Below are 17,993 nucleotides of genomic sequence, written 5' to 3' on the forward strand. Positions count from 1 at the left end.
CATTCAGTAAAGATAGGGTGACATGTAAAAGAGTCAAGAGAGGATTGTTTTCCCTTTCACTTCTGGGGGTGTGGGGGGTGTGTGTGCGTAAATTGCCGAGCTATGCCCTGACCCACCGCGGACACTGTTTTTGACCCTAGAAGCATTTGGAGATCAGCCAAGAATGCAAATGCTTTTCAGAGACTGCAGGAACTGTGGGATAGCTTGAGTCCTCCAGTCCATGAGCGTCCATTTGATTCTTTGGCTTTCCGTTATGCTTGTCACGCAGCAGTGCGCTGAGTCCCTGCTATGGCATCTGTCTGGAGATATTTAAAAAATGATTTTTAATTTCGTCTTCTGTAACGGAGCGCTGATAGAACAGATTTGCCTGCCCTTACAGCGATCACGTCTGCATCGTCCATGTGGGAGCTCTTTCTTTATTTTGATTTTTAACTGCATCACCACCCGTGCTGATCAGAGCTCCATGCTGGGCAAACAGGAAATATTCAAAAGTTCGCGGGGCTTTTCCTGTCTACCTGGCCACTGCATCCGAGTTCAGATTGCTGTCCAGAGCGGTCAGTGGTGCACTGTGGGATACCGCCCGGAGGCCAATACCGTCGATCTGCGGCCACACTAACCCCAATCCGATATGGTAATACCGATATTAGCCCTACTCCTCTCGTTAGGGAGGAGTACAGAAACCGGTTTAAAGAGCCCTTTATACCGATATAAAGGGCCTCTTAGTGTGGACGGTTGTGGCGTTAAATCGGTTTTACGCTCCTAAAACCGGTTTAAACGCGTAGTGTAGACCAGGCTTGTGATGCTTTACCTAACACCCCCACCATCTGCCTAATGCCCTGAATACTTCTACTGCCCTCGCTAAATGTGCTTCATACTCACAACATCCTGCTGCCTCACAACACTGATACTGACTTCTGTTTATTAAGTCTCCCTCTCTCTCTGTTCCTACTTCCCCTCACCTCCACTGCCCCTCTACTTGCCTAATCCCTTTGCCCAAAGCCAATCTCTCTTCCCTCCCACTCACTCACCTGGTGTCCATCGCAGCCTCTGCCACACAAACACTATTTTTCACATTCCGCCACAATTCCTTCACTACCTTCTGTCATCCAAAGCACTTCAGCTGCTTTATCATTCATTTCTGCTGCACCTCCCTTATATCCCCATCCACAAATCCACTGGGTACCACACATTCTGCCTCATCCCCTTCCTCAAGTCCTGGGTCAGTCTTGCGTGCCCAGCTTCCATCTCCCCTTCCTCACTCCCACTCCACATGAACACAACAGATTCTTGCTGCCTCCTTTCACCATGTACTTTATGACTCCCATCCCTTCATGTCACCCCCCCCCATCATCTCTCTCTTATATTCCCCATACATACCCAGTCCCAAATCCCCTCTTTGGGCCACAATAGCCCCAGGCTCCTCCTAGCCCCCCAAAATTCTATAGCCTCATCACCATCACATCTTTCTGCTCTTTTTATAAATACAGGCTTTAAGAAGGTTGCAGACTATGTTATAAAGAGCTTACAATCTAAAACAGACAGGACAGATAAAATATGGAAGTGGAAATCGGCTGGCACCAGTTCAGTGACAAAACTGAGAATAATACTCAGGTCTCCTAACTCCCAGTCTACTGTCCTACGCAACACACCTTTCAAGAAACACTACAATGGGTATTATGGAATAACCTATTCATAAAGAAAATTCCTTTCTAACTTCCATCAGTTAGAGGCTGACATAGACCCTGATGCATGAGAGTTTATATCCATTTCAAACTCCATTTTCTGGGGGGAAGGGGAGGGCACTAAGCATTTAATTCTGTTTTAAGGACTTTAAACAGTCTGCAGTATGTGTAACCAGAATTCTTTAAAATGGAGAATGGTCTAGGACTAGGAAGTTTATGCACATAGATATACACTAGCTCTGCATTTCCTGATATCAGTATGTTGGTGGCATGTTAATTACATCAGCACTTGGAGAACACTGCCAGAGGCACCTTCAACATCCTAAAATGGACAGACACATGGATGGTCTTCTCTATCCTGACTGTTCAATTAACAATTTGTATGATGCACTGTACCTCAAAGTAGCACCCTGTAACTCCCATATTCATCATTTGAATATGGTTGTGATATTTCACACAAAGCATGCCTTGCAAGGTGTCATATGAAAGGTCATATGCCGAAATTCACTGTTCTGTAAAAATGTGTGTATATGGAATTATAATATTCCGATATATGGCTGACACTGAAATATGTTGTGTCTCTGGGAGTCGCCCAGAGCTAGCTCTCCAGAGGCAACAAAGGAGGTGACCCATACACAGATGCGTGTAAAGCGACCATCATAAGCCACTGACCAGCAGGGGAATTGTAAACAAGAAATTTACAATTCTATACAAAACAGTTGAGCAGGCACCACAAAATGGGAATTGACTATGACTATAACTCAGCAAGGCCCACCAGGACATGTCTGGGCCAGTATCTTCCCTGGGACATGAATTGAGAGTATAAAATAAGCGACAGTGGCATCATGAGACCACCTCTCTCTTTCCCCACCTATGCTGAAGACAACAAGAATGCTGGGAAGATAAAAACTTTGAAGTGAGGAGACTGGTACCAGGCTGAGAAGGAAATTCAGCAGTGTATTAAGAACTGTTACCTGCATTCAACATACAATGGGGTGAGAAAAGCTGTTTGATTCAAATCTTGCTCAGTCTGAAAATTTAGGATTTAGAATGCATGTTTACTTGTTATTTTCTTAGGTAACTACCACTAATAATAACTTAAAATTTATCTTTCTGTAGTTAAGAAACTTATTTTAATATTTTATCCTTACCAGTGAATTTGTCTAAAGTGCTTGGGGAATCTGTTCAGATTACAAAGACTGGTGCATGTCCACCAACCTTAAACGAAGCGGTGAACTAATTAATAAGCTTACACTGTTCAAGAGAAGGTCTTGTGTAGTGTAAGATGGTCCATTTCTGGAGTGTAAGGCTGGGGAGATTTGCTGGTGATTCCGCATATATGGTTCATGTGTGTCTTAGAGAGTATTCATGCAACTTAGCTGGGTGTGTCCCTGCATGTTGTTAACTGAATGATCATAGCATCTGGAGAGGTTTGCTGCTTGTCACTAGCAAAGTATCATGAGAGACAGCCCAGGCTGGGGAGTTAAGGGGGCACAGTGGTCCCACAGTTCCAGGTTGTACCCTGGGGGTCCCATCACAGTAAGTATGTCTTTATGTAGACTTCTTACTGCTGCAAAGGACAGAGTTGGATCAATTACTATACGAATAAGCACAAAGCATTATAGTTTTGGTCCCTGGTGAGATGAAAGTGTGTGTTATGGATGGATAAGGTTGTCTCTCAGGATACGTCTATACAGTAGAATCTCAAAGGTATGAACAGCAGAGTTATGAACTGACTGGTCAACCACACATCTCATTTGGAACTGGAAGTACACCATCAAGCAGCAGAGACCTTCTCCCTTGCACTCCCCCCAAAAAACAAAACCACCTGTAAAGTGCTGTGCTAAATGTAAACTACTAAAAAATGAAGGGAAAGTTTAAAAAAAAAAGATTTGACAAAGTAAGGAAACTGTTTCTGTGTTTGTTTCATTTAAATTAAGATGGTTAAAAGCAGCATTTTTTTCCTGCATAGTAAAGTTCCAAAGTTGAATTAAGTTAATGTTCAGTTGTAAACTTTTGAAAGAACAACCATAACATTTAGTTCAGAATTATAAACATTTTGGAGTTACAAAGAACCTCCATTCCCAAGGTTCTACTGTACTGTAATTGGAGGTGCAATTGCAGCTCAGGTAGACATACTTGCTCTAGCTTTAATCTACCTAGCATGGTTAAAAATAGCAATGGTTTCAGCATGGGCTAGAAACATGATTACAAACCCAGGGTTCCAGGTGCACTTATGCAGCCCTACTGAAGCTCAGCACTACAGCAGCTTCATGTCTATTTTGATGAAATCTTGAAGCTCAGATAGGCAAACATGAGCTGCAATCCCATCTGCAACAGCAGGGTAGACATATCCTTGGTTGTTTTTTAATCCAGGGCATCATTGCAGGACCAAGCTATCTCTATACAGCATTCAAAATATTCTTAACTTCCAGTTTATGGGTGTGCATTAATGAAGACTGTTAAGAACAACAGCAGTGACTACTTCTATAATTTTCCCTTTACCCACAGACACACGTGAAATGCTTGACTAGCACTCTCAACCTTAACTATTAGCTAACGATATTTGGGTATGGACAGCTTCTGTGCAGCAGTGCACACATATCAAAGGAAGACTCTACAGTTAGGTGTCAACTGATTGCAAAGATTCCAGACCTATGTGGCAATTTAAAGAATGGAATATCTGTGGAGACTATTTCTTTACTTAAAACATTTTTCTCTCTTCTGATCTTGAGAATCAAAAAAATATTGTACCTGAAAGGAGATAATGCATGATGTCTGTAGTCAGAAATAGCTGGTCTAATAGAGTTGGATTATCATTTTAATAGCGAGAAAAAGAGTCAAGTATCTGCACAGGGAAACCTTGTATTGGAACCAGCTAGAAATATGATAGGGGTAATTCAAATAAATAAATAAAAAAGAGGGGAGGAGGAGGGGTTCCAGAACCTGGGTAACAGTTGGGCAAATCACCAGACAGATGCTACCACAAGCCATTTTAAATTGTGGAAAAGCAGCATCACTTGCCCCATAACCTCAGCCGTGCAGAACACAATGCCATCCAAAGCCTCAGGAACAACTCTGACATCATAATAAAAAAAGGCTGACAAAGGAGGTGCTGTCGTCATCATGAATAGGTTGGAATATGAATGAGAGACTGCAAGGCACCTCTCTAACACCATATTTTACAGGTGATTACCCTCTGATCCCACTGAGGGTTACCAAAAAAAACTACACCATCTGCTCAAGAAACTCCCTGAAGCAGCCTAGGAACAAATCTGCAGACACACCCCTAGAACTCCAACCAGGGTATTCTATCTGCTACCCAAGGTCCATAAACATGGAAATCCTGGATGCCCCATCATCTCAGGCATTGACACCCTAACAGCAGAACTGTCTGGCTATGTAGACTCTCTCCTCAGGCCCTACACTACCAGCACTCCCAGCTATCTTTGAGACACCACTGACTTCCAGAGGAAACTACAATCCATTGGTGATCTTCCAGAAAACACCATCCTAGCCACTATAGATATAGAAGCTCTCTACACCAACATTCCACACAAAGATAGACTACCTGCTGTCAGGAACAGTATCCCCGATAATGTCACAGGAAACCTGGTGGCTGAACTTTGTGACTTTGTCCTCACCCACAACTATTTCACATTTGGGGACAATGTATACCTTCAAGTCAGCGGCACTGCTATGGGTACCCGCATGGCCCCACAGTATGCCAACATTTTTATGGATGACTTAGAACAACGCTTCCTCAGCTCTCGTCCCCTAATGCCCCTACTCTACTTGCACTACACCGATGACATCTTCATCATCTGGACCCATGGAAAAGAAGCCCTTGAGGAATTCCACCAGGATTTCAACAATTTCAACAATTTCCATCCCACCATCAACCTCACAAGAGACCCACTTCCTGGACACTACAGTGCAAATAAGCAATGGTCACATAAACACCAGCCTATACCGGAAACCTACTGACCGCTATACTTACCTACATGCCTCCAGCTTTCATCCAGACCACATCACATGATCCACTGTCTAAAGCCAAGCTCTAAGATGCAACCACATTTGTTCCAATCCCTCAGACAGAGACAAACACCTACAGGATCTCTATCAAGCGTTCTTAAAACTACAGTACCCACCTGCTGAAGTGAAGAAACACATTGACAGAGCCAGAAGAGTACCCAGAAGTCACCTACTCCAAGACAGGCCCAACAAAGGAAGTAACAGAACGCCACTAGCTGTCGCCGTCACCTTCAGCCCCCAACTAAACCTCTCCAGCGCATCATCAAGGATCTACAACCTATCCTGAAGGACGACCTTGGGAGATAGGCCAGTCCTCGCTTACAGACAGCCCCCCAGCCTGAAACAACTACACACCACACAACAAAAACACTAACCTAGGAACCTATCCTTGCAACAAACCCTGTTGCCAACTCTGTCCAAATATCTATTCAAGGGACACCATCATAGGACCTAATCACATCAGCCACACCATCAGGGGCTCGTTCACCTGCACACCTACCAAAGTGATATATGCCATCATGTGCCAGGAATGCCCCTCTGCCATGTACACTGGCCAAACAGGACAGTCTCTACACAAAAGAACAAATGGATACAAATCAGACGTCAAGAATTATAACATTCAAAAACCAGTCGGAGAACACTTCAACCTCCCTGGACACTCAGTTACAAACTTAAAAGTGGCAATTCTTCAACAAAAAAACTTCAAAAACAGACTCCAACGAGAAACTGCAGAACTGGAATTAATTTGCAAACTAGACACCATCAAATTAGGCCTGAATAAAGACTGGGAGGGAATGGGTCATTACACAAACTAAAAACTATTTCCCCATGCTAATTTTTCCCCCTACTGTTACTCGCACCTTCTTGTCAACTGTTTGAAATGGGCCACCCTGATTACCACTACAAAAGTGATTTTTCCGCCTGTTGATAATAGCCCACTTTAATTGAATTGTCTCATTAGAATTGGTAAGGCAACCCCAATCTTTTCATGTTCTCTGTATATATATCTTCCTACTGTATTTTCCACTCCATGCATCTGATGAAGTAGGTTTTAACCCACGAAAGCTTATGCCCAAATAAATGTGTTAGTCTCTACGTTGCCACAAGTACTCCTCGTTGTTTTTGCTGATACAGACTAACACGGCTACCTCTCTGAAACTAGTTTTCAATTGTTTCCCCAAACTCTTTGATTTTGTTCCTACTCTCAAACCTTTCAACAATGGATAAAATTATACTTTGTCAAAGGCCCTTAATAATATGAAGTACTCACATTGCAGTAGAAAGGATGCTGATGCTGCTTCTTCTCTTTCTTTACCTCAGGTTCGGTGTCCATGTTTGAGGTTTAAAAGAGATGAAAAGCACTAGGAAAGCTACAGAAATATTAAGTATTACTTTAGTTGGCTGCAAGACACAAGATTTCTATCTAAGATTTAATCTATTAACATGTTATAGTAGCTAGGTGTATGCATATTTTAAATGTTTGGGTTTGGGGTGGTTTCTTTTCAGTAACCTGGAAGTTTAGCTCTGAATTTCCAGGCTAATTATTGTGTTTTGAGAACATCATTGTTTCATTAAGAGCAGGCCTCAAATTGGAGGGGAGGGGTAGTGGTACTCTCCCAAACCCTACACACCAGGCATAAAAATACACACATCTAAACTATAATCACATGCTCTGCCACTGTTCTCAGGTTTTAGCTTTTCAGATACATGTATGGACAAAGCCAGATTAAGGCACAGATATAACAGCCATGTGTTTAGGAGCCCAGCTTCCAGAGACGCATGATATCAGAATCTAAGATTACATTTTAAAAAACGTTTCTGGTTCTTACAGTTGTAAAGAAAAGCCTGAAAATATGAACCATATTTAACCAATGCAGACTATTTACCAGACTGTGCAAACAGTCTCTAGCAGAGACCTGAGCAACAGTCTTTACAGCCAGTAAGGAAGCTACCTGGCATCCATATGTCCACAGAGCATTTTGGAGCAAGTCTCCCAGCTTGGGTCAACAGGCTTAAGCTAACAGGTCTAACACTATTATTCCAAAAATAACTGTATAGACAGAACTGTGAAATCGTGGTTATGGCTCCGAAGCCTAGGGCAGAGGATGGTCTTCAGAGCCAGAGTTCCAGCCTGAGCCACAACTATTTTTAGAGCACAACTATGAATCCCTAATGTATCATCTAGGGCTGGGAGGCTTGCTCCAAAATGCTGCACACATACCCACATCCACTACCAGCAGAGCTTTGGAGCGGAGCCCGGAGCTGGAGTGCAGAGCAGTTGAGCTGCAGGTTTTTGCCTGGAGCTGGAGTGGAGCCGGAGCACAGCTCCAAAGCCCTGACTATCAGAGATGCTTAGTTTTGCAGTTCTCAAACTGTGGATTTGTGTCTCCAGAGATAACATGCTTGTCAACAGCAAAAATGTTTTTAAATAAAATAAATAAATAATACATAGAGGTGAGAAATAACAGACCTCAACCCTATTGTCCCTCTGCAATTGTTTGTACACAAAATTTCAAAAAGTTCAATGAATAGAAGATTGTTAGCGGCGGAACAGATCTGGATAAGGAGAAGTCGTCGAGAGATAAATGTGAGAAGGGAGGAATGGGCGATAGAAACAAAAGTGAAACTGTTTGAGCAGCATATTCCAGAAGTCTTGAGGTCTCTCTTAGTGTAGCTTTCATTGATTTGAGATCTTCCAAACCATTCTCTCACTAGAAGGGAAAACCTATAACGGCAGCAGGCCGTAAAAGAAACCCAGTCTGGGAATATTTTAATGAAGTTCCTCTACCTGTGGGTAAGACAGGCATGCGTGCAAAATGCAAACAGTGCAACAAAGCAATGCAAGGCCTGGTTGCTCAAATGAAACAACATCATGAGAAGTGTTCCTTCTCAGGAGGAAGCTATGTTGAAGATGATGAAAGAAACATGTCAGAACATGCAGGATCTTCAGGTTGGTAAACTCTTCTATTTCATACTTCTTTCTTAAGGACTGCCTGTCTTCCTTTTGGACTATTCTGAATTCTCATGTTTGAGCAAACAATATAGTTGTTACTCTATGGTACTATCATTTTAGATGCAGTTATGATAAAAAATAAATAGCTGAAATGGACAGATCTTCCTTTTACAATTTCACCTTTAAAATAGTACTGAGTGTCAGTGAATGCAATGAGTAATACTAAATGAACAGTATGGTAATAATAATTAAATAACTGCATTGACTTATTTTGTTTAGGAGAATCCATCCTTAACATACAGGATTCTGAAGACTATCCACCTTCAAGATCACCATCATTTTCTAGAGTTTCAGTGTTATCTGCCAACGATAGTGTTTCAGTCACATCATGTATGTCACATAGCCACAGTATATCACCTGTAGCAAAAAGAAAAAAAAAATCTCCATCATCCAGAAACAACCATAAATAAGTTTGTGATTAGAACCAGCAGATTACAAAGAGGTAATTGATGAAAAAATTGCCTGATTTGTTTATGCAACAAACTCTCCTTTCTGTATGATTGAGAACCCACATTTCATTAACGTGATTCAGCAGATGTCGCAGGCAAATTGCTGGATAAAGTGTATGAGAGAGAAATTGAGCAGTGTGCAAAAGGTCTAGAGGGTATAATTGTTAACCTAAGTCTTGATGGGTGGAGCAATGTCCACAATGATCCTGTTGTATGTGCTTGTGAGACAACAGAAGAAGGGAAGGCTTCCCTGCAGAAACAATTGATACATCAGGAAATGCACACACAGCAGAATACTTACAAGAAGTAGCAGTAAAAGCTATAACAAACTGTGAAAAAAAATTCAAATGTCTAGTATGCAGCTTGGTCACAGACAATGCTGCAAATGTATCCAAGATGAGAAGAAATTATTTAGAAGAGAGTCCCAAGCTAATAACATAAGGTTGCAGTGCTCATTTGATACACCTCCTTCCAGAAATAAAGGCTAATGTTGTTGAAATTGCAAAATACTTCTGTAACCACCACTGTGCAGCAGCTGCTCTGAAAAATGGGAGGAACCAAGCTCACTCTCGCACAAGACGTGCGATGGAACTCAGTAGTGGACTGTTTTGTGCACTATATCAAGAACTGGCCTAATCTGATGACAGTTTGTGAACAAAATCGTGAAAAAATAGATGGCACTGTCACAGCCAAAGTTCTTAACATTGGGTTTAAGAGAAATGTTGAACATATGCTGAGTACCCTGAAACCTATTTCTGTAGCCTTGAACAAAATGCAGGGAAATAGCTGTTTTATTGCTGATGCTGTTGAAATTTGGAAGGAACTGAGTGAGATCTTAAAACAAGAAATATGCAATGACAGAGTTAAATTAAAAGCATTAAAAAACCAAATGGGACAAGCACTATCTTCAGCTCATTTTCTTGCAAATATTCTCAGTACTCGGTACCAGGGTCAAACCTTAACTGCTGAAGAAGAAGCGTTGGCTATGACATGGACACCCAGCAATCATCCCTCCATAATGCCAACTATAATAAACTTCAGAGTTAAGGGTGAACCAATCAAGAAATATATGTTTGCTGCTGATGTTTTAAAGAAAGTCACACCAGTGAACTGGTGGAAGTCACTTAAGCACTTGGATTCAGAGACTGTTGAAGTGATAATCTCACTTTTAACAGCAGGAGCTTCTGCTGGTGTAGAAAGAATATTTTCATCCTTGGACTAATTCACTCCAAACTGAGAAATTGTTTGGGACCTGAAAAAGCAGGAAAGCTTGCTTTTCTTTTCCAGACTATGAACAAACAGGAAAATTAAGGTGAAGATGACTTTAGCTGCAGAAGCCAACATTTTAAGTTTCTCATGTTGATCTGTATGACATAGTCTATTTAATTTTTGCTTTTTTTAAAAAAAAAATTAATTTAACCATTTTAGTTAAAAACAATTTTAACAAAAACAAACCTGATTTTAAAAAAATTGAATGTTTAACTAAATTCAAAAATTCATATGCTTGTTTTGTTAAAATATTATGTTTGCTGTTGAAGAAAAAAATCCAGAATACGTAATGTTGTTGTTTTAGTTAAATAAAACAATTTAAATGTCTGTCTGGTGATGTTCTCCTTCTAATTCAGCATGGCAAGAAAATCCTCCAAATATTAATGATTATCCTGTGGAATTGGAGATAGTTCACCTCCCAATGACTTCATAAATATCTGTTTCAGTTAACTTTGGTAAATGAAATAACCATTCATTTTCAAATATAGCTGTAAAACTAATCTGAAAAGTTTTCAAAATAAATCACTTTTCAAATGTATAGTGTGTACCTTCTAAAAATAAAACCTACATCTATCTCTGAGTTGTGAGGAATATGTATTAAGGTTATAATAACCAACAAAAATGCACTTTTATGTAGAGATCCATGATTAAATCGAGTCTTCCTTACTAGTGATTTAAATAAAATTCACCCTGCTATGTATATCATTGTGTATGAAGTTATGAGACTTTGATATATTGTTATTGAAATATGTTGTGGGTTTGGGAGATGTCCACTGCTAGTTTGCCAATGACAACTAAGGAGGTGAGCCATACCCAAACAGACATTAAGCATCATTAAGCGACCATCATGAGCTACCGACCAGCAACAAGAATGCTAGAAAGTAAGTCTGAACTAAGGAAACTGGTCCCAGGCAGAGAAAGAAATTCAGCCTGTGTATTAAGAACTGTAATATGACTACAACATCCAGTGGGGTGAGAAAAGCTATTTGATTCAAATCTTGCTTAGTCTGATAAAGTTTAGAATTTAGACTGCAATTTTGCTTTTATTTCTTTCGGAACAATCTTTGTCCTATATGCCTACCGCTTATAAACACTTGAACTTATTTTACTGTTTTACCTTACCAGTGAGTTTGTCTAAAGTGGATGAGATTACATAAGCTGGTACATATCCATTATCCTTTGATGAAGTGGTGAATTAATTAGTGAGAAGATCCTGAGCCATGAAAGATGGTACATTTCTGGGGTGCAGGATGGGGGGCATTTGCTGGTGTTTCCCTCTGTATAGTTCATGAGTGGCTTGCACAGCATTCATTTAACTTATCTGGGTGTATCTTGCATGCTGGTGGCTAAGTGTTAACAGCACCTGGAGAGATTTGCTACTGTCACTAGTCAAGAATTATGAAAGACAGCCCAGGCTGGAGAGTTAAGGGGACATGGCAATCCCAATACATGATTGTACCCCGAGGACCCGACAAACTAGGAGACAACACAAACACAGGAGATGGGGAGTGGGTCCCCCATTTCCCCACTACTGCAAGGCCACGCTACGAGGAATATGGATTGCCTTCCACCACCCCCTTTGAGCAAGGGAAGAATTGGTGGCGTTTTCTTAAAAGCCATCAAAGTAAGTGGCACCAATATAAACTGTCACTCGCTGCAGATTGTGCAGAACTTCCTATGACACATTTCCACCAGCAGCATCAACGGTTAAACTGTCATCGGGCATCCGAAACAGCCAGGCTGAGTCGGGCTGGTCGCCCCCTCAAAGCTACCAGCCCCCCCGCCGCAGACATCGCTGACCCCAGGCGATCTCAGGTGAGGGGGGAGCGCGAGACAGCGCCCCCCGGGGCGCATCGTCTCTTCCCGCCTTAGCTACAGGCTCCGCGGGGGTCCCCGGGCAGCGCGCCAGGACCCGCAGCAGCAGGAGCCTCCGCTGCCTAATCGCTGCCGCGCTCCCGACCCCGAGCTCCGCGCGCGGCAGGAGGCGAGCCCGGCGCCGCTCTCCCAACGGCCGCGAGCACGGAGACGGGCCCGGCCGGGGCGGCTTCTCCTGTTCGAAGGGCGGGGGGGGGGGGGGCGGAGGCGGTCCCCATCCCGCCCAGGCGCTTCCTCAGCCGGCCCCGAGCGCCGTGTCTGCCGCCGAGCCCCGCCACTCACCCCGCGCCCAGCTCCGGCTCTTCGGGCCGCCGCCACCGCCGTGAGCGAGAGAACTCCAGGGCGCATGCGCCCCGGCCCCTGCGTGCTGCGTGACGGGGTCGGGCCTGGGGATGTGGGATGGAAACTCCGGACCGGAGTCGCCCTGCGGGGGGAATCGGATCCTCTCCTCGCGCTGCGCCCGTTGCCGGGCCGGGCCGGGCGCGTGCCCGCCTCGCCGCTCGAGTGGGGCGGGGCGGCCGGCCAAGCGTAGGGGCCGGGCGCGCCGCGCGGCTGGTTGCGGTTACCGAGCGTCGGGGGCATCTCCTGGGGCTGCTGGCAGCTGCCCCCGCCCGCAACACCTCGCTGGGGGCGGCGGTGCCCGCGGAGCCTGGCGCTGCAGGGAAACCAGGCCGCGCAGCGTCGCCAAGCCCGCCTCGCCGGGAGCTGGGCGCCCAGGGGCGGGATTCAGCGCCGCTTAGCCGGCGCGTTTGTGGCGCTTTTCTTAAAAGTCCGGCTCCTGGCGAGGAGACACCCCCGCCCCCCGCCTGCGGGCATCCCGGACTCCTCTAGCCCCGGTGGCTGCAGAGAAAACACTGAACATGCCAACCCCAAAGGGGCACAAACCGGGCGGCCGATGAAAAGACCCCCACGTGGAGCATGTTTAAAACATGATTTTTTAGCGGGTCGCACAATTTTGGGATGTCGCGTTCGTGGTTTTTGAATGCTTGGGGTTGGCAATACTGGTTATGAGCAACTGGACGTGGATTGGATCGGGCACCCTCCAGCAACCTGAACTATAGCGGTTACAGCGCACTCCAGCAAATATATTGTTTCAGTCCTGAGGCTGGGTTTTTATATGGTTTTATGTTTGCTATGTCTGCATCTGATCAAAAATATGTGAATGTGGTTTGGAAACTGTTAGTTTTGTTGGCATTCATTGGGCTTTCATTAGATTACAGTTTGCCATTGGTTCTGAATTCTATATAAATAAGATATTTTGGCACAAAATCTTTATTTTTAAATGATTTTATGGTGCCAGTTTTTCTTTGTTATGATGTATAAAATGTTTGGGGTTTTGTCATTATTGTAATTATCCTTACTGCAGTTGTTATTTTCCTGCTTGTTTTTACCTTAGCAATATCCTATATTTAAGTTAAGGCCTTGCCTACACTAGACAGTTTTGTCAATAAAAGTCAAGTTTTGTGTGTACACCTTCATTGTTTTGTCAACAACAATGGTCCTCCCACTGATGTAATTCTTTTGCTACACCAACAAAATAAAACCACTTTGGCAAGCGACATAGAGCTTTTTGCAACAAAGTTAGAGCTACACAGTCAGGGGCGGCTCTAGACCCCAGCGCACCAAGCAGGCGCTTGGGGCGGCCGTTTCCCGGGGGGGCGGCATTTGGCTCCGGTGGAGCTCCCGCCGGCATGCCTGCGGCAGGTCCACCGGAGCCCGGGATGAGCGGACCTGCCGCAGGCATGGCTGCGGCGGGTCCCGTCTTCCCGCTGCCCGGTTGAGCTCCCGCAGGCATGCCTGCGCAGGTCCGCTTCGTCCCGGCTCCGTGGACCTGCCGCAGGCATGCCGGCGGGAGCTCCACCGGAGCCGCGGGAAGACGGGACCCGCCGCGGGACCGGGGAAGGGCGGCGCAGCGCTCCGCGCTGCTTGGGGCAGCCGGATTTCTAGAGCCGCCCCTGTACACAGTGCCAGTGTAGACATTGTGTTTGCTTATGTCGCCTCCAGGAGGTGTCCCACAGTGCCCATCATGACCACTCTGTTAAGCAGTTTCTACTCTGCTGCCCTGCATCCAGGTACACAGATAGACACTCCTACCCTCTTAAAGCCCTGGGAATTTTTGAAATTCCACTTCCTGTATGCTTAGTGTGCACAGGTCACATCACATCTTCTCAGTTGACCATGCTGACTTTCCGCAGCAAATAGGCTTCCGCATAGAGTACACCGGAGTTGCTGGATCTGTTGGGTGTGGGGAGAGGAGGCTATGAAGTCACAGTGTGTTAGGGTTTCCTTCCCACTCTAAACTTTAAGGTACAGATGTGGGGACCTGCATGAAAGACCCCCTAAGCTTATTTTTACCAGCTTAGGTTAAAAACTTATTCAAGGCACAATTATTTTTTTTTGGGCCCTTAGATGGTATGTTGCCACCACCAAGTGAGTTAGACAGAGATTTAGGAAAAGAACTACTTGGAGTTCCTGTTTCCCCAAAATATCCCCCCAAGCCCCTACACCCCCTTTCCTGGGGAGGCTTGAGAGTAACCAAGGTGAGCACAGGCCAGACCCTTGGGTTTTTAGGATGCTTTCTTTGCAGAGCTGCTTTCTTTCTTCCCCATTGTAGGAAACTTTGCCATGCCAATCTTCTCCCCTTATTGGTCTTTAGTCAGGTGCCAACCAGGTTATCTGAGCTTCTTAACCCTTTACAGGTGGAATCAGGATGAGTGCTACTCTGACATCTGGTGGTGAATTATGGGGAGTGTGGAAAGGAATTTCAGGTGTTTGCATTTGCACACCCACACCGCTTAGCATAGCCCACGGCAGCCTGGGATGGTTATTTTGACAGCTCTGGGATCCCCAATTTCTTTGTTATTGGGGCAGGAGGAATAAACTGTTGTCACCCTGATTATGTGAATGAGGAACTATGAGACTGCTTTATGACAGTCAATTAAGTAGCACTCACTAGACAAGAGACATGGGTGCCAAAACCCAGTAAATGGAGAGAGGTTGGGGACTGGTGTGTGTACCTGATGGTATGGGCCCCCTTTGAGGGCCTGGAACACCAATTGCACCTCCTCTTCTCTCCACTGTTGAAAAGCAGAGCTAATTTTGATTCCATTAGGAGCCCATCTAGAGGCTGCTGAGCTGAATTCACTTTGGGCCAGTGGTGCACCAGCACTGGGGCTCCCCTACTAGAAGCTGAAATCACTAAAAGAGCTAAACTTACTGAGCTGAGATCACTGAGTGCTTTGTTAGCTAGTGGGGGAGCCTGAAGATCTATCACTAAGCGGCTGGCAGAGCAGAGCAGTTTGCAGCATGGTTGGAGCGACGGAGTGGCGTGGTTTGCAGGGATGGGAGGAGCGGCGCAGCTGGTGGAGTGAAGCCGGTCGTGGTGAAGGCTGCAGCAGAACTCCATGGAGAGGCAGTTGGCCCCCGGCCCATATAAGGTGCCCCTTAGCCCCCTGTGTTCCCCCACCATTTCCACCCAGGCTGAGGTGGGGGTGAAACTCTGCAGATAAACTTTTGAACTCTGGGGCGGCACTGATCAGGGACAGAGACTTTTGGGTTGCTGGACTTTGGGGTGATTGAACTTAAGACCCTAAGGGGAAAATGACATTGCCAAAACTTATTTGGTGGATCTTTTTCTCATGGTTTATGTTATGAATCCTGTTTGTGGTGTTTCCCCAATATGATGCCACATTGTTTCCCTTCTTTATTAAAAGGATTTTGCTACACTCAGACTCTGTGCTTGCGAGAGGAGAAGTATTGCCTCCTATAGGCGCACGGGGAGGGGGGGGTATGTAATTGTCCCAGGTCTCTGGGTGGGGGCTCGAGCCGGTTTTGCATTGCATTATTGAAACGGAACCCCTGGATACTGAACCCGGCCCTTATTGCTGCCAACTCAGAGGGGCAGAAGGGTTACACAGGTAAAAGGATTTTGGTGCCTCTGGTCAGGAGGGATTTTATAGTATTGTATACAGGAAGGGTGTTACCCTTCCCTTTATAGTTATGACACCATATGACGCTACCCTTAGCTGTATGTTTATGACACAGTGCCTATCCAACTGTAGGAACTTTGACACCTACAAGCTGATTGCTCATGGTATGGATGAGAAGGGACATGAAAGGGATGCAGCAGTGCTGTGCTAAGATCACAGAGCTGAGGCAGGTGTACCAGAAGGCAAGGGAAGCCAACCATCACTCTGGTGTGATACCAAAAACATGCCGCTTCTACAAGGAGCTGCATGATATGCTTGGTGATGACCCCACCTCCACTACCAAAAGCCCCATGGATACTTCAGGGGGACTGAAGGCAACAGCCAGCAGTGTCAATCTCAAGGACGACGTGGTGGACAATGAGGTCGAGTTGGAAGAGGATGTAGGACAGGTGACAGGCTCATTTGGTGGCATGGCAAGCCAGGATCTCTTGACTCTGGAGGTGTCTAGCCAGTCCCAGCAGTCCATCTCTGGCATGCCAGAAGCAGGAGAGGGGAGCTCCATTAAGTACTCATTTTGCTTTGATACTGCATAGTTACGTGAGGTAGAGGTATCCTTTACTTTGTTACATGGTGCACGTGGGACAATGGATCTACATTAACAACACTAGGTAATGTTTGCATCTGCTTCGCATTCCTCTGTGCAGTACACATTGGGGGCCCAGCGGAAAAGTTTGTTAATGTACACCAAGATCTCCCAGGAATTCTCCATAGAAATCTCTAGGAAACTTTCTTGCAAATAGTCTGCAATCCTCTGCCAAAGGTTCCTTCACAGAGCTGCTTTCTTTCTTCCCCATTGTAGGAAACTTTGCCATGCCAATCAGCAATTACTTCTGGAGGAACCAAAGCAGCACACAGCATATAGACCTGATCTGAAGCCACACACATGCAGGAGATGCATCCTTGGATCTTCAGTTACCCTCAGTAGTGTGATTTCAAGTTTGATCACCGCCACCTGTGGAAAATGGTGCTAGAATTCAGAATAATGTCCCCAGGTGCTTGTATTGATCCCCTTCTCAAATCACCGAGACCCTTGGTTCCATTTTGCAATCCCCACTCCCACTCCCCCCAGGCCAAACTAACTGTATTTAGTGCTCTGGCCATGCCGCATGCTTGCCAAGGGAAAGTGAGAAAGAGGTGCATAACTTTTATGATTCAAGACATTTTATGAATGCACACACAATACTGATTCTGTATATTGTTTCTTTTGCTTCTGCAGATGTGCCCTGGAGGGCCAGCTCCTACATGCTGGTGGAGTGCCTCCATCAGATAAGGAGGCAATTGAGGAGGAGTAAGGAGGACATGTTTCATGAATTGCTGCACTCTTCAGATCAGGCCAAGAGCAAGCACAGAGTGTGGAGAGAGACCCCATAAACGAGAAACTAGAAATGGATAGCCAGGAGAGGAGACAGGCTCAGGAGCAGGTTAATAAAGCTTATGCAGGACCAAACAGAGATGCTGTGGTCCCTGACTGTGCTGCAGGCAGAACACATGTGTGCTCAACTCCTCCTACAGCCCATACAGAACTGCCTTCCTTGCCTCCCTCCCTCATTCCTCTCATGCTCCCAGTCCTTCGCAGTACTCCTTGCACTCCAACCCTAGGGACATTTTCTATAATGACAGCTGGACTGACATGCAGCTGTGAGATCCTTGTGTCCCTTGTAAGAAATGTTCATCTGTGTAT

At 45.1% G+C, this 17,993-nt stretch overlaps 1 protein-coding gene and 1 long non-coding RNA gene across 6 annotated transcripts in view; one reads left to right on the top strand and one right to left on the bottom strand.

Moving 5' to 3' along the window:
• The window catches only part of LOC120396977, a 77,262-nt gene extending 64,480 nt beyond the window's left edge, over positions 1–12,782 (bottom strand). Inside the window, exons 1-3 of one of the 4 annotated variants that reach the window (XM_039522286.1) lie at positions 12,606–12,782; positions 8,992–9,087; positions 6,988–7,087 (exon numbers count right to left, since the gene is read on the bottom strand). In XM_039522286.1, the coding sequence (XP_039378220.1) occupies positions 6,988–7,050 (63 nt within the window). In that variant the 5' untranslated portion in view covers positions 7,051–7,087; positions 8,992–9,087; positions 12,606–12,782. Of the gene's footprint in view, positions 1–6,987; positions 7,088–8,970; positions 9,088–11,570; positions 12,032–12,605 lie in introns of those variants that run through there. The other 3 variants (XM_039522285.1, XM_039522284.1, XM_039522288.1) reach the window with 3 other exon arrangements.
• Positions 12,120–17,992, top strand: LOC120396978. 2 transcript variants are annotated; one of them, XR_005593595.1, is made up of 3 exons: positions 12,120–12,263; positions 17,112–17,304; positions 17,529–17,992. It is a non-coding gene; the product is annotated as an uncharacterized LOC120396978 (long non-coding RNA). The 2 variants fall into 2 exon arrangements; XR_005593594.1 differs by having other exon boundaries at positions 17,112–17,248.
• The last annotated feature ends 1 nt before the right edge of the window (position 17,993 follows it).

The sequence above is a fragment of the Mauremys reevesii genome, linkage group 2, assembly GCF_016161935.1.
Source record: "Mauremys reevesii isolate NIE-2019 linkage group 2, ASM1616193v1, whole genome shotgun sequence".
Lineage (NCBI taxonomy): Eukaryota > Metazoa > Chordata > Testudines > Geoemydidae > Mauremys > Mauremys reevesii.